A 25,965-nucleotide genomic window follows, 5' to 3' on the forward strand; every position below is an offset into this window, starting at 1 on the left:
AGATGCTGAGCTCTCCCATAGGGTTTGTTTCTTTTTTTCCCTTAGATGTAACTGGAAAAAGCTTGTGCTGGTATTAAACTAAAAAAGTTTAGCTCCCAGATGAGGTAAAATTTTCAAACTTTGTGACACTTTTCCACATTAGAAAAATATCATTAGAAAAGCAGCTGCAGTGTTCTCAAGGCATCTGTGAGTTACTAATGCTACAGCAATCATGAAAATGCTCCTCTCGTTTTTGTTCATTCACAAATATTTATAAAAACATCCTTAATCCTAATTTTGGGGACTGCAGAGTCACAACATTTACTCTTATCCTTATCAGAGCCTGCTCTCTAATTTTGGCCATGTTCTCCATAAAGAGTGCACCCAGGTCCACCAGCACACACACAGCCATCATGACTTTCGCCCTCTGCCACGCACCAGCATTCACTGATGGGCATGCGGGTATGAAACAGGCACAAGGGCGATACGCAGGCGAGCACAAAGTCACTTCAGCCAGGCTGAGCAGTGGCAGCTCCTGCTGCTTGACACACAAGCACAGAGCTCAGCCCCTGCTACTGCCCAGAAAGGCACCTATATGCCACAGCATCCCAGCCTGGGCTCCAAGGGCTTGCCTAAACCAGGCAGCACGTTCACCAACATCAACCATCACCGTTACTCATTTTTCCAGTACATGAAAATGGCAGAAATTATTTTAAAGACCATCACAATTTATTTATTTTTGGTCTATTTTCCTCTAACCCTGTCCAGACACATGCAAATTGGACAACTGAAAGGGATGTAACGTTGCTGGGCACTTTATTGACCTTGTGAATCCCAAACTGTCCAGCCTGGGGGCAGAGGAGGCTCTCCCAGTCCACCAGAACTGAGATCTTTGTGTACCCTTTCCATTTAAACCTAAAGAAACCTCAAGTAACGCAGCACGGGGCTCAGCAGGGGAAACTCTGGGGGAAGCCACCTTGCAGTCAGGTCTGTGCCAGTGGGATCATGCAGTCCCACAGCTTGTGGGGCTGGGGATGAGGGCACCGTGACCGAGTGGGGAGCCTGGTCCTGTCCACACCAACGCACAGGAGGAACGAGGGGTCAGAGGCAGGTGTATTTAGGGCGTTCATCACCAAATCACCTTGCTCTGCCAGATTTAAACGCAGGAGCTGCCCGCGGGGTCCTGGTGAAGGGAAGGGTCACCAACCCTGCTGAGATGCACCCCACCAGCCCCCCACGCCCTACCTTGACGAAGAGGGAGATGTCGTGCTCCTGCTTCTCCTCCTCTTCTTCCTCCTGCTCCAGCGCTGCCGGTGAGCCCGTCCCATCCTCCTCATCCTCCGCGCGGCCCCGCACCCCGTTCAGCCGCAGCCCCGCCGCCTCCTCGCCGCCTCCCCCTGCCCCGGGGGCTTCGGCTCCGCTCCCAGCCTCCGGCCGGGGCTCAGCTCCGTCCTCGCCGTCCAGCCCCGCGCCCTCCGCCTCCCCGGGGCTCTCGGGAGCCTCCTCGGGCCCGGCCGGAGCCTCCCCGGGGCTCTCCCCCGACGGAGCCTCCTCCGCGGCCGCCTGGGGGCTCGCCCCCGACGGGGCTTCCTCCCGCTCCCCATCCTCGGGCTCCGGCCCTAGCGGGGCCTCGTCCCTCTCCTTCTCTTCGGGGGCTCCCCCCTGCACCTCCTCTCCCAAATCTCTCCCCGCCGCTTCCTCCTCGGGCTCCGTTCCCCCAGCCTCAGCCTCCAGCACCGCATCCTCGGAGCCCGGCCCCGTCGGGGCCGCCGCTGCCGCCTCTTCGGGGCCCGTGGGCAGCGGGGCCGCCTCCTCTGCCTCCTCCGCTGCCCCCTCGGCCAGCACCGAGCCCTCCGCTCCCCCCCCGGGCAGCGCAGCACCGTCCCCGACGGGCTCCGGCTCCTCTGCCCCCGACGGCGGCTGCTGCTCCTCGCCGGGGGTCTCCTCCCGTCCCCCGGGGGAGCCTCCCTCGGGGGGCTCCGCGCTCCCGGCCGGCTCCTGTCCCGCCCCGCCGTCGGGGGGGACACCCGGGGGTCCCTCGGAGGGCTCCGCAGCCCTTTCAGGGGGCAGCTCCGGCTTCCCCGCCGCCGCCGCGGCTTCCTCGCCGCCCCCTGGCCGCGGGAGGTCGCTCCCCGACGGCTGCCCCGGGCTCTCCGCCATGGCACCGGGACCGAGACCGGGACCGGGACGGTGCCGCCGAGCCTGGGAGCAGCGCCGGGCACCGGGGGGGGGCCGCGCCTGCGCTGCAGCCCCGGGGGCGGCCAGGGGGCGGCAGCCGCAGGTGTGTGCGCTCCTCCCCCGGCTTTCAGCCCTGCCCGCCCCGCTGAAACGCTCCGGGGATGCGGGGGGGACACGGGGCAGCGCTGCTGGCCGCCGCCCCAAAGCCGCCCCGACCCCATCCCGGGCATGGAGCCCATAGCTGGGGTGGCGGGCAGCTTGTCGCCCTCGAGGAGTGGCTAGTGGTGCTCGGTGAGCTGAAAACATCCCTCCTTTGCTACTGGTAGAGAAAAGAGGGGATGGGAAAGTTAGCAGAAAAGATTAAGGTAGCATCTTTAAAAAACGAGCTTCTGTGTACGTGTATCCAAAACCACGGCGTGGGGCTGAAGGCGGGATTTTGGAGTCGGCACACAGAAGATGCAGCCGACAGGAGGTGGGCAACGCTGTGAAATAAATAATTCAGTCAAATAAATGCTTGCTCTGATAAAAATAAGCAAGCAGGTAAATGAATAAATCCTCCTGCAACTGCTTTACATAGAAGCTATGCCGGCCCAGAGGCGATTTCCCAGCCAGACAAAAGAATGGGGAGATACAGACTGGCTTGCTGGGCAGCCGCGATCGGAGGGGGTGCTTCTTGGAGGTTTGGGCATTTTGGAATGAAAGCCTGGCCTTTGGCAATGGGCGTCTGGCAGCTGGACCCGTAATAAGGCAATTATTTCACTTCCCTGACATGAACAGAGACTGACACATCTCAGTCATCTCTATCGCTACCCAGATAATCCCGTGCCTGGATCTGCATCACTTCTCCAAGTCCCTCTGCTGGTCTCAGTTTCAGTTTTCGTTAAGGTATGAGCCTGACATGGGACTTGCATCATCATGCTGTCTGATGGAGCTACGTGAGCAGTGACTGTCTCTCCCCAGTACTCAATCCCTGGACAACACCAGTCCTCTGGTTTTGTCCATCACCTGCTCTGTGGCTCTAAATGCAAAATAAAATAAGGATTTCAATGGCAGCAAAAATAAAAAAAAAAAAAATCTGTCAGTGATAATTCCTGCCTCAGGAGTTGCTTACTGCTGCCTGCTCTGCTTATGCCATGACTTCCATGTGCCAGCAAGAGAGACAAAATAGGAAGAGTCGGGGGACAGGGTAAAGAGGGGCGAGGTGGGCATAGCTCAGAGAAGAGGCAGCCAGGTGGCACTTTTGGAAATATGCCATGAAAATTAGCTCTGTCCCAGCGAAGCCCCGGAGCTTCAGATCTCTGTTGCCCTGTGCTCTATGCATCCAACACTTCCCCTCTCAATTACTCAACAATTACTTAACAATTAATCTCCCCCGCTTCACACTCCTTTACGCTGTCTTCAAGCTCTTTATGTCCCATCTGTTTCTAAAACAGGCCCCCAGCTAATAAATATTATTTTCTCGGTTCAGCTCCAGCAAGGATTACTGCACACCTTCTTCGCCTAAAAGCTGAGTGCAGGCAATTAAATATCGCATATGTGAGACATTAGTGGACAGCACCAAGATCCCTTTACAGCCTGTTGGTGAACACGTTGCATCCCTGGGGGTTATCAATTAGGCTCTACTTGATTATTGTCACTTCCTCTCCTTCCCTGAATGTACAGTGAGTTGCGGATCCGGGTTACTGTTTTGCAGCCTAAAGGGAAAAAAATGCCTTTTGCATTACAAGGGAGCTGCCAAATACACAACTGCCAAATATTTAATGGTTCACCCTAACACAATGAGCAGAGAACTGGGGTAACGGAGCCAGCAAGGCGTTTTTGCTCACACAGCAGCCTGCTCTGCCTGTTTTCACTGCTGGCTCTGGCTGGGGTTGTGCTGTTTTGCCGGGTGGGCTCGTCCACATGTACCACGTTTCACAAGGGAAGATGTGCATCCCCAGGGCAAAACCTGTCTGCACAGAGGATTTGGATTCTGCTCATTTCTGCCAGATGCTGAGTAACCAATGTTGCACTGCACTCGGTAGGAAATACAGGTGAGTCCAGAAATGGGGTGTTAAAAATGGTGTTGGAAGACGATGATTTTTAGCACTTTCAAAATCCATTTATGTCTCTCTGTTCTTTCTGACACTGGTTCCTTAAGCTTTTGTCCAGAAGCCGATGGAGCTCTCTGCTGCTTTGTGCTCAGCAGGCTGCTCCGTCTGCCCCAGCAAAATTCAGAGCGGGAGACACCTCTCTGGAAATGGCAGCGGCGTGGTGTGTTCTGGGGGGATGCCATCTGCATGCTCTGAGCTTCCTGGCCCTAAGCTGCTTAGGGGCGATCGGCTCCCTCCCCAGCTGCTTACCCGCAGCCTGCTGGGGAAGGAGCTGGGTATTTATACGTGCAGGGGGGACAGCCTACATGCAGGGGCAGAGACAGCCTGCTGCTAATATTGCCACAAAACAAGCAGCGAGGCCAGCTGAACCCTCACCTTGCTGCTGACAGCATGTCTTGAGCAAACCCAGGACCTGCTCTCATTCTGGGCTACTTGGGGCCTCTGCCCATGTTTTGTTTGGGAAACCCCAGGCAAACTTATTTCACTGAACTCCTTCTCCCTCCTCACTTCCAATGCCTTTCAGCCATGGCCATGCCCGGCCTCATGTGCCATTACTTAGGGCATGCACACACCACTATTTAAAGGACCGTCACGATTTGCACGTGATTCAATAGGATTAGAGAAATGTTTAAAGCTAAGAGTCTTTGTGAGGATCTGGGTCTTATTAAGTAACTGTGATTTCATTATTGTCACCCGCATCGTTCCTCCTTCTGTTTTCTGACGCACTGACTGTGGCACTGGATTTGGGGTGTGAGTTTTCCAAAGTGATGAACTGTCCCAGCTTCAGCTAAATTTCTTCTGCTGAAGGCATCTGAAAACTAGTCAGTAAAATATAAGTTATTTGGAGAAGAAAATATGCCCTTACTTGTCTTGCAAAGCACCCGGGATGTATTACTGCCCCAAACTCAATGAATAGACTACATGTGGTATTCCTAAAGTTTCTGTTATAAATGCTACTTTTCTCACACTGTCCTGCTTTATGAAATGGTATATGAAGCCCTAACCAGATCCATCAGAACACTTAACCCAAAGTTTCTTCTAAAGTCCTCCTTCACTATTAATAACCTATCTAGAATTTCTTGACCTTTCTACTACTTTCATTCGTATTACATTAACCTGTTACTTATTCTATAGTTTCCTTTTTTATTATGACCAAAGTGTCTTGGAATAATTTCTTAGAATGTAATCCCTAATCATGATTCATTTGATCTTTTCATACTCTTTCTTGTGTTTTAAATTTCAGTTAACCTTTTATGGCTCTTAGCAGCTTTTTTCCCCATGTAAAACAGGATCACATTCTGTACAATTTCCACTTGCATTTGGCCTTTAATGGGTTCCTTCTTTGCAAATCTGAGAGTTGTTTTTTTTTTTTTTTTTTAATAATAATAGGTTTTAGAGTATTTATAGATTTGGGAATAAAACAGAATATTACAAAATACCAAGCTGATATAAAAGTAAGTTACATGTGCAATTGAGAGAGACACTTATCATGATTAGTGAACAGTAATTGCACATTGACTGTTACACTTACTGTTAAATTACTCTATTCATTAGAAAAACACATCTCATCTATATGTAGCTCTCTACAAATTAACGTATAGCTTTCACTTCAGCAGAATTTTCAGAAACGTTTTTATGCACTCTGATAGCCTTAAAAATATTTTTTCATATAATCAGGAAAGATTTTTTTTTGCTTTTGCAACCTTGTAGTGAGAAGAACAGGTGATCTCCAGAGGTCTTATTTTTCTTCTGCTTCATTCCAAAGTGGAATTCCCATGACATCTATGCAGCTTTTTAATTATTATTATTTATTTATTTATTTTAAAGGAATGTTTAGTGAAGCTGGTTTGGGCATTTAATCCCCTAAAAGCCATAATAAAGGGTAGAAAATCATAGAAAAAGACATGCACAATCTGCCTTGGGGCAGAATTACACACAGTTTGCTCTGTATGAGTCCCAGTCCATTTTTAACTAATATCCATTTTATTTGCATGCAGTAGTTTTGCCACAATCATTCTCTTCTTTTTCTTTTTTTCTTTTTTCTTTTTCTTGTTTTCCCCAAATTAGGGACTGAACCTCAATCTTTCTGCTAAAAAATTTGATATGAGTTTTGTTGTTATTGTATTGTATTTATTGTTTCTTTTCAGAAGTTCTTCCCCACAAAACCCATTTGTTCTACGGCACTTGTAACCGAGCTCTGCTGTAAATCAGTAACCAGGCTTCTTATTACCGATTGCTCCTGAAATAAATGGCTCATTTACCTCTACAATGTATTGCTCTTTTCTACCTAATTTGGGAGTCGACTTACTGGAGCACAGTTCAAAAATCAGTAAGAGGTACAGGGTAACCTGCTGCGATAGTATAACGAAGAGCACACCATTGTTAGATCTGGGGCACACCCAAAGGTGGCAGCGACCTTGGGAGTCGATCTGTGCCAGGCACGGTGCAAATCCAGGCACCTCACTGTCTCACCGAGGAAGGGTGGCAGGAAGGGAGCATAACGAACCAGGGGAGAAGAGGGAGATATGTGTGAAAGAGAAGAGATTGTGCTGATAGACATTTAACAAAGCAACTGATCTGAATCAGTTGAATGTGCTTTGCATTACCTACAGCTTCAAAGGCTCCCTAACAAGCCTTACCTCCTGCACTGCGGATTTGTTCGTAGCCTCCCCCCAACATCAAGGTAAAGAAGCCTTAGCTTCACTTCATTTATCTTATTTAATGACACTTTATTTGTATGTTTTTTTCTCTGCCCTGGGACAATTCCTACTCTTTCAAACACTAGTGGGACTGAAAAACACTCCAGCTGATTCTGCTTCTCTTTCAGGCAGAAGGAAAATAAAAACATTAAAATAACATTACACAGTGTTCTATAAAAAACATTACACAATGTGGGACAGGGAGGCTGTGGCCCTGCTTTCTCATTCTCACCACTGTGGTTTCAACCTGAAGAAGATCAGTCTGCACAAGTTAAAGAAGAAAAAATGAAAATGGATGGTGTGTTGTTACCTACTTTGGTGCTTAAAAGTTACTGGTGAATGCAGTGAACTAACGTACTGTCAGAAATAACTCCCTAGGTTGTGTTGTTAAAGATGTTTTGCTACGAGAGCCAGATTCAGACACTGCATGGTAGTGTCAGGAGCTTTGCAAGCAGCACTGATGGCATCCAGACCCTCATGGCCTGATGCTCTAGAAAAGGGGATCCTTTCCCAAGTCAAGGGAAGGAAAGGGAGCACGCTGAGGAGCACCACGGACCAGGCGTGAAACCCCTTCGGCAACCCCAAAAGGAGTTCTACCTCCTGAGAGATTTGCAGGGCTGGATCTGCTTAGCTGAGCAAGAAGAATAGTGAGGAGGGACTCCAATATAAAACACCAAGTACTGGGAGAGGTTTTTATTACAGCAAAGAAAAACATAGCAAGAACAAGCGGTTATGAGGGAGAATCAGGCAAGTTTAAGCTACAAATTAAACATACCTCCAACAGCATTTAACATCAGAACAAATTGTTATATAAGGGAACTTTCTTTACCTCTACTTTCTCCTTGGGGCATATGGTTTGCTCAAGCTGAACTTAAAGCAAAAGCAGTGAGGGTTTGTGTGCTTTATATGTTCGCTTTAACATAACTGGCTTGCTTTAACGAGGCTCAGATCTCACTCTGTCTGTGGGAGGCTGTTTGAAGGGGAACATGTCTATATATAAGAAAGTAACTGAGAGGGGCTGCTCAGCAGATAACGAGCGCTTGAAAGAAGTAAATTGGAGACTTCACTGAGGTGGATTTTAGCAAAACCTCCTAAAGAACATGGGCTCCAAGAGAGCTGCAGGAAATATGGGAGGTAAAGCTCATGAAGCAGTTTGTGAAGGAGCTGCCAATGAGTGTAAGATTCTCCTAGCTGTGGGGAGGAAGCAGCGATGGGCATTTCACTTCTGACAAATGAACTGGATTTGGAGCAAACAGACTGAAAAGTGACGGGCACACCTCAGGTATGAGGGATTGAGAACCCCTTCCTCCAACCTCACTGATAAAGAAGACCCCCACAAGTCAGTGTTGTTGGATCAGTTGAGCTTTTATGAAGTTCATATGATCTAACAAGGGAAATTAAGTAAATATATAAATACCACACACTGGTGTGTCATCCTTGACTGTGGGCAAATTGCGAATATGTATCAGGTTCTTTTGACCATGTTTTATATTCAATCAGGATGACTGGGTTGATTTGTACTTTGAAGTCTCTAGACACATTGGACATTTATTATTGTAAGTCTAGGTGGTTATTTGGACAAGGTTTAAGAAGTCAAGATTTTCAAAAACAAACATGAGCAAATAGCTGGTAGTACAAGTTTTTTAACGTCAGTGTAAGCAAGAAATTGAGGATATGGGCTTTTACTTTCAGGATACTTGCAGTATATGGGAGTAATAAAAAACATTTTAATGAAAATAAAACTGTGTTATTGATAGCCAAAATTAATGTTGAATATATATGCATATATTAGACATGGATACCATTTTTAAAGTCTACAGCCAATGAATGATTGCAGTATCATGTTGTGAATAGGCTTCTATCCAGGAAAAATAAATCTAAGTCTTCCAATGTACTGTCACTGACACCAATACCATGTGTTTAAACTGCTAACTACACCTGTCTATATGCAGCTGCTCAATAGGTGCAATGAAAATCTGCTCTGTGGAATATTAAACAAGCCAGTGGTTTGCATTAGTTTTCAGGAAGTAAAGTCACCCACAAGCCGCATGTTCAGTCCTTCTTCGAACAATCTGTTTTTTTTTTTTTTTTTTTTTTCTTTTTTCTTTTTTTCATGCTGGTTAGATAACTTCTGTTCACTTGAGAAGTGAGGATTTCATTATGCAGATACATGTAATAAAAATAGCCCTTTTGAGATGTTTTGGGCCTCTCTTTCTACCACTAGATGGTAGTGTGCGTTGTTTAAAACACCTGAACAGCACTGTTCAAGTGTATATTTAGTGATTTGTTCCAGGAACCTCTTTTTTTTTTTTTTTTTTTCCTGTGTGTAAAGAAATCACTACCATTAATCACTGTCACTCACATTAAATATGTGCTCCATTCTCAGGGTTGAGCATTGTGGTTAAGATCTCATTTCTCTTGGCCATATATTGCATTCTCTTCACACCTAACAGAAAGAGGGGAGGAATCCATCATTAAACATTAGGATTAGGGAGAGTGAGGTTTAATTTTTCTTCTGAAGTTCACAACTGAATTAATGATGGGGCGGTGGTGGTGGTCACTTCATATTGGTGTTTGCTGTATTTCTAGAATGCCGGCAATGCTTGCTTTCTCTGAATTGTCTGCCTGAACTTTTCATCTCTTTGGGCAGATAGGTCCTGAGACTGCAGTGCTTGGAACAATGTGATAGTGATCTCAGTTGAGCTTTGGGTGTTATTATGATACAAATATAATTAATGACTTATTTTCATCCACAAATCTGACACCTGGTTGCAATTACCAGCTGGTGGTGGTTTATGCCACTAGACCAGTAGTGGCCAGTTTTATGATTTTGAATGGCTTTCATAACAGTAAAATGGCAAGCGGCAATCACAGGAATTTGTTGCTGGCAGGTTTTGCTTCTTCTGTGAGAGCTTTTAAATACTTATAACAGAAGATTTTTGTTCAGGTTCCTCAGGTGAGGTTTCTGTAGAGGGCTAGGACTCTTGAAACAGAGAGTGCAGATACTTGCTCCTTTGAGAAGCTATCACTACTCACATCAGGAAGCAAATCTGAGAGCATAGAATAAGATTTAAAATTATATTAGCTTATCTAAAGGTTGAAATGTTAGCTCTAAAATGTTTCAGCAAGTTCATATACGTGACCTTTTCTATAAGATACCATTTGTTTGGATGTTTGTGAAAATATAAACAGACTTACATGACTTAGAGCAACCAGTCACGAAAATATGCTGTACGTAAGATGTGTCTCTCTCTGAGAAAGGCTTGAATGGATTACAACAGACAGATTACAGAGTCTGAAAAAAAAAAAATGTAGGAGGGAGGGAGAAGGCAAATGAGTATCTCTTTGCCTGGTATTTTTTGCCTTGTTGTATCCTGCAAGATCTCATTAAAATTGACTGAGACCAGTAATTCGTCATTTTAAAGTCCTTGATCTGTTGGGAAAAAAAAGTCAGCAATGCTAACTAAAGATAACAGTAGTTATCTCAAGTACAGGGGTTGTTGTCTCTGCTGTAAACTTTGCACAATGCAAATTAGTAGGTAGCACATAATTTTCAACCCTCAAAATTGTTTCTTCAGAGGTTCTTTACACCACCAAAATATTGCTGCATTTTGGAAGAAAAGATCAGTAAAAATATGTTACTTTGAACATCATTAAAAATATTTGCCATACCACATTTTAAATCATTTATTAATGTTGCTCAACAAGTGACCCATTGTAGTCTGTATCAATATGTTTATATGTTACAAAATCCAGTCCTGTGTGCGGCATGGTAATTTTTTTCCAAGTGCATGCTAACACATGTTATCTACAAAGATATAGTTTAAATTGCAGTCTAGAACACCAGACATTCTGAATTGAAACAGTTTTTTTTGAGCCTCTGGATAGATGACGCCTGCTGACAAGATCAGTGTGTGATGACATACTGCTTTCTAAGTCCTGGGACTGAGATGTAATATAAATGACAGGTGCTTCCTCACTCACGTCTGTGAGAAGTTTCTTGGAAATTGAACATGAGAATAGGATTAGCACCTCAGCTTGCTAAAAGTGGTGTTCTTGTGGTAGCCCTCTTTTGGTCTTGGTGAGAAAACAGCTTTTGGAGGGATTGCACTTCCCACTTTCAGACCTCCTGCTTTCTTACTCAGCCCTGTGGAGGTCGAAGATTGAGTTAGAATTTTGCCAGCTATCATCCAACATCTTTTCACTCCTTATTACCTTTAACTCTTCTGTGCTACTCTTCTACAAGGATAGGATATTTGGGGTTGATACATGAATATCACAGTAACTTCATATATATATATATATATATATATAAAAAAGCATGTCATATGAAGTTCACTCTAAGGTCTCACGCTAAAATGTGTTGCTGTATATACATGTATGTAAGAAAAGTGTTTGTCTAGGTCAGTTACGTTGGACTAAGCAGCTCAGCACAAATAGATAAGCTTTTGGCATCTGCAGAATGTCTGACACAAGCAGCTCCTTGAGCTTAGCTAAGAAAGGTGCAGCTGTCCCTTATAGACTTTCATCACTAGGGAAAAAAAAAAAAAAAAAAAGGCTTTAAGAATATAATATGCCTCCTTCAGGTCCAAGGTAAGGGAGAAGCGACAAAAACACCACACGACACAACTCTCCCAACAGGCTTTTTATTCCCCTTGACTCTGGAAAACCATGAAACCCTTTGCAGAACATCAGGAGCTACATCAGGCAGTTTTGGGGACAGACAAGAGAAACACGAGGCACTGAGCGGTGTCTTCCTAAACCACCCCTTTTTTATTCCCTTTTAACGCCCCTCAGGGCGGCGCTGCCCTCACTCAAGATGGCGCCGGGCAGCGCCGCGCTGCCGCGGGCCACCTGTTGCGGCAGCACCCGCCGCCTATAGGGCTTGCGCGCGGGGCGGGGGGGGGGGGGGGCAGGAAAGCGACGGTTAAACGGCCGCGGGGGGGGGACCAACGGCCGCCGCCTCAGCCGCGCTCCGCCCCACAGCGGGGGCTCCCCTCGCCGCCGGCCATGGAGAGCGGCAGCGGCGGGAGGGGCTCAGCGGAGCCGTCGCCCCGGGAAGGAGACGAAGAGGAGGAGGAGGAGGAAGAGGAGGCGCTGCCGGCCGAGGCGGCCTGGAGCTTGGTGGACGGCGCGATGGAGGCGGAGGCGCTGGCGGACCTGCCCACCGCCACCATCGCCTGCAACCTCGACCCGCGCGTCTTCCAGGAGGGGCCGTGCCGGGTGAGGGCCGCGCCGCCCCGGGGGGGGAGCGGGGAGGGACGGGGGAGGCAGCCCGAGGGGCGTGGGGCTGCCCTGAGGGCAGGGGGAGGGAGCGGCTGGGCAGCTGAGTGGGGCTGTGGTGCCCGGCTGGGCTTAAAAGGGCTGCACGCCGCTCTGACAGGGCAGGGCAGGGTGACAGCAGGTGTCGGAGGGATGTCACACGCTGCCTGAGACATCCAGGTCTAATAAATTGATATAAACGCTTCAGGATTGCTGCTCACCTCGTCCCTGGCTTTCCTGATGGAACTTGAATTCAAGTCGAGCTTGCCTCCCCTTACCTGTGGCACCGCTGCCCAGAATTAAAGAATGAGTGAAGCCAGCATTTCTCTCTCTTATTTTTACCCTCCTTTTTGCCATCAAGCTCCTACTTCCTTTGATACTGAAAGAGACGCTCATTTCTTAAAAAAAATCAAAATGAAACCTACTTGAAAAATTAGGCAATAAGCGTACTGGTTTAAAATCCTATTACAATAATCGGCTGTCTCTGTGAAAAACAATTTAGAGTAGATACAGCAGAGGTCCAACAGCTGAAGGCTACGAACAGTTGCAATGCATTAAAAATGAGCTGGAGGTTGGAGTACAATATAGCTGCACTATCTCTATTACTTTCTAAAATTATGTAACTTTTAACAGCAGTGTAATCCTGTATCACACAGGGCACCTGCTGCTAGGAAGGGAATGGCACCTTCACAGGGATTTACCCTCTCTAATTCAAGTTCACTCCAAATGTACTTAGCAAAACGTAATCAGTTCCAGTATCTTCAGTTGCTGGTGGTAATAGTATTTTTCGTAGGTGAATTCTATAACCTGAAAGGGTGTATTTTGAAAACACATATGCACATACATAAATGCACGATTACACAGAAGATTGGGAAGTGTCTAAACACTTAAGCCATTTTTCCGTCTTTCTGTTTTAATTCCAAAGGCTCTCAGTCTCCACATACTAAGCTTAGATCAGAACCAAGTCTTATGCATTACTGAAATGACAATCTTTTCTTATTCATTCTACTTATTTTTTCCTTGCCAAGAGTTGCAGCAGGTAGGAATGCAGATTAATTGCAAGTTTATTTCCTATTGTTTTAATTAATCGTCTTGGTGTAAATAAACTGTCTTGCCTTAAACAGGGATGACAGTATGCATGGTTACTGCAGCATAGCTGTTGCTCTTAATTCTTCTCTGCCTTAGGGATTTAATTTTATTTTGAACCTGAATTAATATGGTGTTTGTGCCCAACAGGGAAGAGGAATCTTTCTGGAAGTTTTATAAAGAACGTTGAGGCAGTTGGTAGGTGTACACAGACTTCTAATAGATTAAAGAACAGTTCTCTCTTGGCAAACTGGACCTCTGCCACTGAAGTGATTCACTGAAGAGAAGAGGTGACATGAGGCACTAAGGCTGGGATCCTGGTCTGCTTGGATTGGTGAAAGGTGGATTCATTGTGCTGCTGTTAGTTAATATGAGAAGAGTAAGGTTGTATTAAAATGCACCTTGTGTGCATGCATCCAGTTTTACATTAGGAGTTAGTAATTCTGGTACCCAAGAAAATGAAGGTGATTTTGATTTAGTATCTGCAACAAATTATAAGATGATAACCATACTATACTTAAGGAGCTATTTTTAAGAAAACTCAGTTTACAGAAAAGTCAAATTTGCTCTTAAAGGACTTGCAAGCAATTGCATTTAATTTATTCTGTCATAAAGGAATGAGTAAAGGTATTGTAAAATATAGCAAAATATAGACATATTATTTTTATAAATAATCTATTACTTTTGATGAGTTGAGTGTGTTTTTGAGAGTAAAAAGGTAAGAAATAAGGTGTATACAACAGTCTTAAAATACCTTTTCTGCAGAGTTGAGTTTCCTCTTCTCTTTGGTAGGCCCCTTTGTAATCCTGGATTGCCCTATTTGAGGAGGGCTGATCCAATCAAAGGTGAGATAGGAGACGGCTGCCAACTATTTCCATTTTGCCCTCCCTAGTCAGTGATTCCTGCTTGTGTCAAACTCCTTCCTCCTCAGCTAGGGGTGAGGTAGGGCTGTGGCTACAGCATTTCCTTAGATTACAGTTGCCACCAAACTGTTCAGGCAGAGATGTTTTTAAAAGTTAGAATGCTTGGAGCAGGTTCCCTAAAATCAGTGATTTGCTCTCAGAATGCGTCAATGGGCCAGGGTATTCTATTTATATTTGTGGGTTTTCTCTTTTGGTGTTCTTGCCATGTTGAAGTTTCACAGTTCCTCTGGTCAGAAAAGTATTGAAATAAACACTCAACAGTGAAATCTTTTTTTTTTTTTTTTTTTTTTTTTTAATGATAAGAGTGGCACAACAAAGATGAAAGTACAGAATTTTAAGACTTGGAAATGTTGTTTGTATGTCTTTGGCTTTGCTCTTTCTTTTTTTTTTTCAGTTGAAATCTGATTTTGTTTTTTTATTGGTTTTGATATAAATCTCTTTTAAAATATACCATCTTCTCAGGTAAGGTAATAGTACTAGTAAGTGATTCTTTCTTATGTGAATACAGCAGAAAATAAACTATCTGACGTTTTGGAAAGCCATCCATAAGGTATTTAAGTATCACTTCCAAAATCTTCCCTAGAATGCTGAAATACATACTCTCAGGCTTTTTCTAACTCCCAGTTGAAGAAATTCCTATAGACTCTGTATCCCCTTACCTCTGCCTTCACAGATGTGTATGGTAAATGATCTGAAGTAAAAACACTTCATCTGATCTTCAGGTTGGCTAATTACCTCAGAAACAAATTCTATTCTGACTTCCTGAAGTGTCTTGTACTCCTTCCCTTGGCTTTTTAGCAGTTCTAATATTGACTTTATGCTTGAGCAATTGTATTTTTTCTTAAAGTGATATTTATTCATGCAATATGTAGATGAGTTTGATCTGCTGTAAGTGTACTATTACTGATTTTAAAATGAGCCTGTGTACTCATTTTTAAAGTGTCAGTAGCTAATTACCAGAGCAAGCATTTTTTTTAATTTTCCCATTTCCATCTTCCTTAGCTGGTATTCAATTTTTTTGTCTTTTTTTTTGTGTGTGTGTGTCAGTGGAGGACACTTGGGTGTTTTAATAGGACTTCCACTGAGAAATAGCAAGTGCAGAAGGTAATAGCTTGCTTGTGTTTTGTAATCCTGGAGGGATGTGGCATACTTCACTGATGATTTTAAACTTCAGTGCACGGCCACCGGGGGGCTAAATAACTTCATTTATGCCCCAGTAGTCTCTTGCTAAGTAGGTTACCTGGGTCTGCACTGTCAGGTTTCCATTTCAGCTTAATTGTAGACAAGTATCACTCATTTAATTTGAGGGGATTAAAAGAGGAATGTAAAGTTTCTAGAAAGAACTCAGCTTTGGGCTACTGAGGAACTAGTTTTGGTGGGTTGTATTGTGGCATTTTTAATGGGGCAGGGACAGACTTTGGATACAGCTGTTTTCCTTAGGGCAGGTTGAACTCCTTGCATTACTTTAAGGTACCTATAATTGCCTTAGTCTACTAAATCTCCCAAGTTATTGCTAAGTAATGAATGTAGCAGGTTTCCCTTAATTAATGGAAAACCCGCATTCATAGATAACAGGCTGTTAAATCGCAATAATAGTTTTTCTCCAGAGCTTGCTAGAGAAAACTTCCCTGAAAGCTGAATTTTTTTTAAAGGAACTTAGCTTGATTGCTTTCCAGTGCATTAGTAGGAGGGAGCTGGTCTCCTGCTACCCTAGGAGAGCACATCTGAGTCCTCATGTAACCTCCAGTGGCGAGCACGGGTAGAACTGGCTGTGAAACAGCGCCTGATTATTTTAAATAAATCATAGTTGTGTTTGAAGATAAGGCCTGAAAAGGTCAGAATTCTCTGCGGTAGTATAACCAAGAGTAAAAACAGCAATGGCAGATATATTGCATCTTGTTAATGATTATCATAGCCTTAAAAGTCTAGTCTTCCTTTAGCTTTGTATAGGTTTAATATGGAAAAACTTGTTTGTGAATTGATCTGAAAATAAACTCATTGTTAAATGAGCCATGCCTCTGGAAACTTTTAATTGACTTTCAGCCTACTGAAATAATCATGAGATGTTGAATGTATTTTGTATTAAATACTTAAAGAATTACTTCTGCTTTACAGGAAGTTGGTCAAATTTCTCAGGAGTATTCACAAAACCTTCCTTACAGAATAGTGCTTGGGTTTTCTGGTAATCTCTTCCTGTCTCAGTCACATGCCTCATTAATCCTTTTACTTAAAGTTTGTCAATCCTCTTAGGTCACATTTAAAAAAAAAAAAAGCTTATATTTTTGTGACTACAGCACTGGTTTTGGTGAAACATTCCCTTAATGGGAACTGTATGAAATCCGTATTTTTCTGTGTGTGTTTTTGAAGTCTTTCATTCTTCCTGTGCTGGTGCTTTTCCTCAAATCACTTTTGTGACAATGTTTATAAATCTATTTTGTTGCTTTCCAAAAAAAAGCTAAGGGTTAAGATTGTTGTTCAAAATCCTATCCCAATGACATGTTTTTACATTGAACAGTGAAATGGCTAAGGATGGTTCAAAAAAACCCAAAATCTTCCAGCATGAAAATTCTTGCAGTAAAATTAAATTTTCAAAGTTATTTAGCTGTTGTACGTTGAGATGATAGAGGTTCCTTCTGCAGCTGTTAACAGGTTAAGGCAGACTTTTGAGTGACTTGCAGTCTGGAGACCATATAACTGTAGTGCTATGGCTGACGTAATAATTTCTGATGTTACAGTGGAGCATAATACCATGCTAATGCAGTTTTATGGCTTCTGGGATGCATCCAGTCAGCTAAGTGCATAGGCAGAACTTGTTCATATCTTGGCATCTGAGGACAAACGTGAACTCCTGAGAGTTATTGGGATGTCTCACCTCCACAGCTCCTGAGGGTCTTTGGAAAAACTGTGTCTAAAAAGCTGGCATACTTTATTCATAATATGAACATTTTATACTAAATGCATGGTCTGTATGGAAACTTTAGCAACAGTCATGAAGAAGTGGAATATTCAGTGTGTCTGTTTCGTTTAAGGCTGATGTCTTCGGTCTTCCCACTTGAGTAGCTTTTTCTGGCCTGTGAGCCCAGAGAAGGTTTTCTAGTTGCTCTTCTCAGTGCTCATGTGGGATGTTGCTTTCTTTGTCATCACAAAGACTATTTGAATAAATCACCTTTTGAGCTGAGTACTCTTCATCTTCAGCTGGCATAGAAGGGTCTGAAGAGACTATAAAGCATAAAGAAGTTTGCTCAAGCAGTCCTTGACTGCTTTTTTCATAGACTTGGACTTTGAGGCATTGAACAGCAATTTGGGTGGCTTCCTTCCATATTTATCTTTCTTGTGAAAGTTCAGATAAAGCCATGAAACAGCAGAAAGGGTGATTTCACAGGAGGAGGAAGAATTATTTTCATTTCTGTAGGTTTTTGTCCTCAAGGCATCTCTGAGTGCATCATACGTGAATACAAGTCAAAGTTTTAACATAAGTGAGTTACTAACAAGAAAGCCCTTGTGCTGCAGCTTTCTGTGTCATGGTCTTGAGAGGAGGGATTTGGGAGCAGTCTCAGTTCTATATCACACTGGGAACATTCTGTAGGTCTTCTAGGTCACATGGAAAGCATAAAATACTTACTTCTACATCCAAAGTCCTGGTACTAGTTAAGTCCTTAAAGTACAGAGATCATCCATTTTATTTCTACATATAAAAGGATTTGCACTGTTTGCTTGAAGAATGGGAAGTATGTCGCTTATATAATATGTTAAGGAAAGTCATACATACAGGGTGAAAATAAGGGTAAGCAACATTCAGATTTGGCATGTTTGGCTATAAATGGAAACAGTTTCAGTAATGCTGCCTGAGATGGCTGTTAAGTAGCTTAAAAATACTTTTGCAAAGTAAAAATAAATACTGTAAAATGGCCATTAATAGCATAGGTGTTGTAGGTAATAAAGAAAAAAATATTCCTGTATGATCTAATACTCTAATCATTAACCCCAGGTCATTAAAAAAGACTAGGAAAAATTTGTGATACAAGCTTAAAAGCTTTAATTTCCCTGGAGAATCTCATGGAAATTTGGAAGAGCTTTGTCTGGTTTAAATCACTGTGCTCCAGTCATACCAACAAGTCCAGTGTACATTAAAATGCTGTGGAGGAGATTTCCTTATGTTCTTTGTTATCTGTGTCTTTCAGGAACAAATTAAGGTCCGTTCTCCAGAAATACCAGCACAGATGTGCCCATGTAAAAATAACTACAGAATTTGGATGTGATGCAAACTCAAAACTCACTACAAAAACCTCTTGACATTATAATATTTGCTGGTGTAAGCATTAATGGTTATGTTAATTGGTAATGGCCAAACTGTCCTATGCAAAATAGGTTTAAAATGGTAATAAAAGATTTTTATTTTTTTTTGACAGCAGTCCTAGAGAAAGCTTAGGCCTCCAGTAGTTTGTCAGTGAAAATGGTTGTTCAGTTGGTCACATTCTGATTAAAAATGTTTGTAAATGTCTATTTTTTGTCTAATATTGGTCTTTTAGGGTCATAAGTTAGTGTCAGAACTGAAAATGAAAAAATGAGTAAAATATTTGAAAACAGGTACACTGTTAAACTCATATATAGCACATAATAGAAATAATGTTGTATTGTTTATTATAGTGAAAAAATACTGTAGATCCTCATGTGCATGCGTTGTTTTTATATTTTTAAATTTGTGTTCTAACAGGCAACTGGGATGCTAGGTAGCTTCAGGTGGGATTGGTTTGATTTTTAACTCTTGCTCTAAGCACTACCAGGTGTAAAGAGTGTTTCCATACTTTAAGCTTTACGTGGAGATGCTTCTCAAGTTAGTGAGGGGGGAAAACAAAATTGTTGCCATTACTGCATCTTCTGATTTAAAAAAAAAAAAATAAAAAAAAAAATCCATGAGCTGTTTGACACCAATGTGTCAAGTAAAACTGAATGTGAAAGAACGGTTTGTGAAGCTTGTTAATGTTTTCTGTGGATTACTTTATAAAAATATAAAAGTCCTATTTTTCAGTGAGACTTCAGATTGATGAAACACAAGTCTAAAAACCATGATGTGGAGATTCTGGGTTGTTGCGTTGTTTTTTGTTTTTTTTTTTTCCTCAAGACTTGATGCAACTGATGATAGTAGTACCTCAGAGATGGACCCAGCTGAGACTCTTGTCAGGAGCACAAGGACTTCACTTTGTCTGTGACAGAAGCTTTCTAGACACCTCTGGCCTGAAGCAACTAGGAATGGCTTTGTAATTAGTTACAGGTTTTTCCATTGAGATAGCCAGAATGTGCCCCCACCCCCAATGGAAACTGTATTTTTTAAGGCTATAGAGATCATTCATGCAGTATTAGTTATTGTAACTTGGTATTCCTGAAGGATTTGCAGGCTTGTTTAAAAAAAAGAAAACGTGGGCTCCATCAAATTCTGCAACCACAGTTTGAAGGGTAAAGGCTTCTTGTTTCCATGAGAGAGGGGAGGTGTGGGAGTGAGCCATCCTGTGGAATATTTCCAGTGTAGAACATATGCTGGAAATACATTAGTGAAGCTGAAATATCCAGCTGTCTTCAGTGAACCTGAAGTTGGGAATGGGGTCTCAAATACAGCTTTGTGTGTGTGTGTGTAATGCATAATTAAACTGGGGATCTCATTACCCTAGTATGTTAGGGAAGCCAGAAGCCTAACATTAAGAAAGGGGTGTTACAGATTCATGGGTGCCGTTGAGCACTGTGATTAGGGTATATCTTGATCCCCAAAGTTTGTGACTTGCTATGGCAATGATTAAGTGTGAGACGTTGATATTTACCTGCTCTTACACCTTCTTTCTCTTTCTGCAAGCAATTGTTACAGCCAGAGATAACTAGGAGGGCTTTCTTCTTACTTTATTAACTACATGAGTTACTTATTACTGGTACCACTCATAAAAGCAGAGTTATTGATACTTAGTGTGTGCACTGGATTTCATTTATTTTAAAAAATATTCTCATTGTCTAAGATAAACTTCACTTTGTAGATTCTCAGATAGTTCAGGAGCTAATAATTGGATTGGACACAGGTAATTGTTTTTCCTTTTTTTGAGGTTTTCTTTTCTGGAGTTATTTTGATGTTGGCAGACTTCCTGGAAGGAGAACATACTCCTAGCTACTGAGCTGAGTACATTGCAAACCTCATGAGTTGGATTTCAGTTGCTTGTTGTTCCTGAAGTACAAAAGATATTACAGAAGTACAAAAGCCACTAGAAACAGTGAGGCAATGTATCGTTCTGATGAAGCTGTGGTTTTAGGAGGGGTAACTGTGACCAAACTGCCCTATTAAGAGAATGAAGTCAGAGTTAAGAGTACTGTGATTACTTTTTCCTATCTGTATTTAGCGTGGCTGAAGGGTGTTTGACTGGATAAACTTGAGTCATTTGGCAGAACACTGGCAAGGAGAAAATTAAGGTGCTTTTGGCACTTCTGTCTTGAAAGCTACATTGTAGTTGGCCTATTGAGAAGCTGCAGAGAGCTCTCCTGAGGTATACATAGAAACTATCATAAAAGCTTAATGCTGTAATGGGTGTGCGTCCTGTATTTCAGCTGCAAATAGCTGCGCTGGATTGGATGTTAGCTTTGTGCAGAGATAATGGCGAGATAAGTATTGTTTGGTCACTGGATTTATTTGTGTATGTGCATCACATGCTTAATGATGATAATCTTGGTATCCTTAGAACAAAGTCAGACTTTGACAAGAAATACCTTTTTAAATGCTGTACAGGCGAGTAAAAGAATCACTTCTCTATTTCATCAATGAAAGAAAATATTCTGGAAGCTTCTGGGAAGGCTTGGACTTGCTTTCAAAACAAGGGACTGTCTGGATGCAAAGTACTTCTAAAGATTGGGCTGCTTTCCAAACAAATACTGGCTGAAAGGCATGGAAAATTGTTCTTTTTTTCTTTCATAGAGGTACTGTTTCCGTTCTCTGTAGAGATAGGAAGCTAATGTAACAGGGCTGGTGAACTGCCAGTAGACTCAAGTTGTATTGTTATAAGAAATTGGTTTTATCCTGTTTCTGATTTTGTAGGTGAAGAAGGTGTTCATAATCCATATGGTTAAATAAAAGACATTTGTGAGATAATTTATCAAGGCCCCATCCCTGGAAGTGTTCAAGGCCAGGCTGGATGGGGCTTTGGGCAACCTGGTCTGGTGGGAGGTGTCCCTGCCCATGGCAGGGGGGTTGGAACAATCTTTAAGGTCCCTTCCAACTCAAACCATTCTGTGAGAATAAGAAAAGGAGGGCAACCCAGCAAGTGTAGTTGTTGTTATGAATTGTATTAATGAACAACTTCCATCTATGAGAGAAATTTGATAATTTGTTAAGAACTGGTGGCTTTGCAGCAGTGAGTTGCCCATTGCTGCAGAAAGCTGAAGCTTCTTGTTGTCTAAAGTGGGAATATGTATGTGGTAGACTGGTTTGCCCAGTTTGGGGAGCAGGGTGAAATGAAACATGCAAAGAAAGAAAAGATGAGGTAAGAATTAGAATATGTACATCCTGCAGATTGGGATCTTATTAAAGAAGCGAAGTATTCTCACATCAAGCGGGACGTACATACTTGAAGGAATGTGCACAAAGCTTGTGTGCATGGCTTGTGTATGCTTGAAGGAATCAATGGGAACCCATTTAGTGGTGTTTGTCCAACTTCTGATGTATGTGGCTGCTTCTTTGCAGGATAGTTTTTTAATCAATTTCCTGTAGTTAGACTTCTTGGCACTTCGGCCGTATCACTTCAAGCTGATAGCAAAGATCTGTTGGCTAATGGAAATAGTGATTAAGGGCTTGAATTTTCCTGAGGCTCCAGGGTGATAGTGAAACAGCTGCTGTTGCAGGCAGTGGAAAGTATGAATAACTCTTGCCTGGGGTTGTATAACCAAAAGAATAATCGGATCAGAGACTAGGTTAAATCATTGTGACTTCTGACTGTTAAAAATGCTGTTAGCCATGTGTTCACGCCTCGTTACAACATATAATTTAACGACACTAAACAGAGCCCACCTATTAGGCATGAATAGATAGTCTTTGCATCGGGAGTCAGATACTTTCCACTTGAGAAATCGAGTGTGGGAGAAGGTCATTTTCCTGAGAGGTGTGTAATAACCTCAAACAAATTTTGAGTTTCTTTGGTATATGTCAAGCAAGTTTTAAAAGCGATATTAGTAACCTAGTCGATAGCAGATTAAGTGCATTAATTCTTGACAGGAGATGCTTGGGGGAGAAATTGTTCCCTAATTAACTACTTGAGATGCAGCTATGTCTCTTGTTTCTTCCTTGGGAAGCTGCCAAAATAAAAAACTGTGCTCTTATCAATACTGGAGTACAACGTTGAAGTTTTCATCTCCCCTGCTGAGAAAAAGTGAAAGCTACATACTTCCAAAGCTACAGGGGAAGCAGTCTTCTGAAATGCATGAACTGTATTTGTTTTTAGCAATGTTATTTGAAGCAGAAATTTATAAACAAAAGCTGTGGCCTTGAATATTCAGGAAGTCAAAACGGTTTCAGGAGTTATTTTCCGATAAGTCTTTTCCCCCTTCATCTAAAGCAGGTGTGTGTTTCCCATAAAAACAAAAGTAACATCCTAAAAGCTCTATTGTTAGGCACTGCAAAAGCTTTAAATGGCAGTGGTTTTTTGTTACCAGTAGTGTTTCAATAGCAAAATTACCATGAGGCATGAAAGGTTAGGTCAGATGGTCGAAGGTATTTTGCATGTTCTTATTGCCAAGATATTTCCATAAACAGTTGAAGTAATACAGCCCTTGTGTTGCTACCATATGCCTGCTGCAGTAAAAGGGTTAGTTACATAGGAAGCTTCACAAGCTTTGCAGACAGGCTATTTGGCTGGTAAAAAGCTGTAATCGACATTCAGTATGTTCAGAAATACAGGTTATATAACTTATCACACTCTGTAGCATGTCACTAACTTAACATGTCTGAGAAAATCAGAATATTAGACACTAAGCTTACCAAAAATGCATTTGATTTAAGATAAAAATCCAGCCTCTTCTGTGGCTCGTTCTGTTATCTTTATCAGAATATTTTAAAAATGCTTTTGAAACTTCTGGGTACGCTTAGTGTGTTCTTAGAAATACAATCGCTAATTGCAATTGTATTGTTCTTCTACTACCCACCCAGAACATTCTTTAAAAATATTTTGAAACCATCTTCCATTCTTCCTTCCCTGACTCCAGTGGAAAATTTCATTCTTCAAAGTTCACAAAATAGCAGCCTGCTTCTCAACAGCTCTGTGGTTTTCTAAAGACTCCTGAGTATAACCTTTTTCCCCTGACTCTTATTTTTCCCTTGTTCACAGAGAACATAGTAAAAGAGTGGGCAGATGAATGCTGTAGAATACATAACTTGTACTTGGCTTTGATAATATCTTTCATCTTTAAGTTAAACAAATACTGCTGTCTTTCTGTTAAAGTCCTTAAAGCCCTAGAATCCATGCTGTTTTCATATGGTTTAGTCCTCTTCTTCCCCCTACCTTCCTCCTAATTCAAGTAGTAGTTTTGGCATGGAAGTTACATCTTTTTTAATGTTAATGAGACTTCTCTGCTTAACTTTATTAAATATAATCAAGATTATGGTCTTCAGGGAGTATTACAGAGCTCACATAACTGGGGAGTGGAGGGGAGATAACTTCAGGGGGAAAAAAGATTTTATGGGACAAAACCTATTTTTACTTGTTGGAAGTGACAGCTTAAGACAGAAATAAGTGACTAAAATAACACTGAACACTTAAAAAAAAAAAAAATAAAAAAATCTTGAATTCAAGGTAACATATAGATTTAGCTTCACCTGTTAACAGTATTAGTCTTTTAAAGCATAAGTTGTTACTTAGGTAAAATCTGGCACGTGAAAGTGACAGAATTGTAAATATAAGGTATGTTAAGTGTATCAGAATGATAACTGACAACAGGCAGCAAAGAATACTTGTATAAACAGAAATGCTCCAAATGACAGCTAACTTCAATTTGCTACCTGAAAATTATCTTCTTACTACTACAATAATCCTCTGACCCCTTAGATGATGCAGTCCTGAAGGTGCATTTAAGGCCTAAAAGATAAGATATATATATTTGCTAGTCAAAGGGGATGAAATAGTATAAAATTCTGTGTAAGATTCTTAAATACTGATGAGAATCCATTTTTCCTTTCCATAATATGCAAAAGTTTAGGTATAACATAATGCCATATTAATTTTGAAGTATTTATCTCTGAAAATGTTCTGAACTAGCTTTTTACTTAAAAAGTGGAGTTTGTGTAATTAAAAATATTTCAGGGACCATCACATTATAGATTCTCACAGACAAAGTTGGTGTAGGAAGTAAATGGGAGTAGCGAACAGTCAAACCCAGCTGTAACTTTCAATGCAGAGACTGTGAAGAACCTCAGATGATGTGGCAGGGACCTGAATTGATGCTGTTGAATGTCCTTTGGTCTGGGAAGCTGATGACAACACTGGTATCTGTTTTGGTGGTGGGGAGTTCTTTCCCACAGTTAGTCAGCTATTGAAGCTATTTGTAGTAGATTTGGTCTCTTAATTGCCATGCTACGTAAAGAAGCATAAAGTTTATGATGCTTTAAAAAGTACAATCTAAAATCACTTAAATACAAATCCAAGATCACAGAAGAACCAGACAATGTAAGAGTTAACAACTGATCCCATAGTGGCTAATCATAAATTGAAAAACAGAAGTTACTTAAGTTTGTGAGTCTGTGCTGTCTTTGCTTCCATGTCTGTCTTTCACAGAGTAAGCCTAATTTAAATTCCAGAAGCTCAGTTTGAGACCTATGGTTTAACCATAATTGTTAGGAGTGTAGTTGCTCTGTCACTTAATCCTTAAATGTTGCCCAACTATTTTTACAGTAAATCTGTGCTTTAAAAAGGAGATAAAGGATCTCCTGAAAGCCAAGTAAAAGGAAAAACAAAAAACAGCTGCAAAACTTCAGCACACGATGTAGTACAAGTACTTAAACTCTCATTGGCTTGTGCTAACATAGCCCCTAAGCCCAGATTGTGTCAGGAAAGGATCCTGGGTCCCTTTCAGGCCCCCGATCACTGGGACAGCTCTCAAGCAGGAGAACCTGCTCTGTGTGGCACTGAGGATTTGATAGAGCACTGAATAATCTTTTTTTTTTTTTTTTCTTGGAAGGTCAGCCATGTTCTTCATGAGCAGTTGGACACTCCTAGTAGGAGAGAAGGCTGAGAAGTTTGTGTGATACCCCATGAGAATCTGGGGGAAATAGTACTTGGAACTGTAAATCTAATCGAGGTGCTTGAGCGGGTGCAGAGAAGGGCAACGAAGCTGGTGAGGGGCCTGGAGAACAAGTGCTACGAGGAGCGGCTGAGGGAGCTGGGCTTGTTCAGCCTGGAGAAGAGGAGGCTCAGGGGCGACCTTATCGCTCTCTATAGGTACCTCAAGGGAGGCTGTAGCGAGGTGGGGGTTGGCCTGTTCTCCCACGTGCCTGGTGACAGGACGAGGGGGAATGGGCTTAAGTTGAGCCAGGGGAGTTTTAGGTTAGATGTTAGGAAGAACTTCTTCACTGAAAGGGTTGTGAGGCATTGGAACAGGCTGCCCAGGGAAGTGGTGGAGTCACCATCCCTGGAGGTCTTTAAAAGACGTTTAGATGTAGAGCTTAGGGAAATGGTTTAGTGGGGACTGTTAGCATTAGGTCAGAGGTTGGGCTCGATGACCTTGAGGTCT

At 42.3% G+C, this 25,965-nt stretch overlaps 2 protein-coding genes across 2 annotated transcripts in view; one reads left to right on the plus strand and one right to left on the minus strand.

Annotated features, from left to right (window-relative positions):
* The window catches only part of CLIC6 (chloride intracellular channel 6), a gene marked incomplete at its 5' end in the record, with an annotated part of 28,149 nt that extends 26,010 nt beyond the window's left edge, over nucleotides 1–2,139 (minus strand). The window contains one exon of the mRNA XM_084291179.1: nucleotides 1,225–2,139. Coding sequence (XP_084147305.1) covers nucleotides 1,225–2,139 — 915 coding nt within the window. The remainder of the gene's footprint in view (nucleotides 1–1,224) is intronic.
* A 9,754-nt stretch (nucleotides 2,140–11,893) lies between these two features.
* Nucleotides 11,894–25,965, plus strand: part of RCAN1 (regulator of calcineurin 1) — a 40,472-nt gene continuing 26,400 nt past the window's right edge. The window contains exon 1 of the mRNA XM_084306077.1: nucleotides 11,894–12,172. Within this exon, the coding sequence (XP_084162203.1) occupies nucleotides 11,960–12,172 (213 nt within the window). The 5' untranslated portion in view covers nucleotides 11,894–11,959. The remainder of the gene's footprint in view (nucleotides 12,173–25,965) is intronic.

The sequence above is a fragment of the Netta rufina genome (assembly GCF_964035555.1).
Source record: "Netta rufina genome assembly, chromosome: 1".
NCBI lineage: Eukaryota > Metazoa > Chordata > Aves > Anseriformes > Anatidae > Netta > Netta rufina.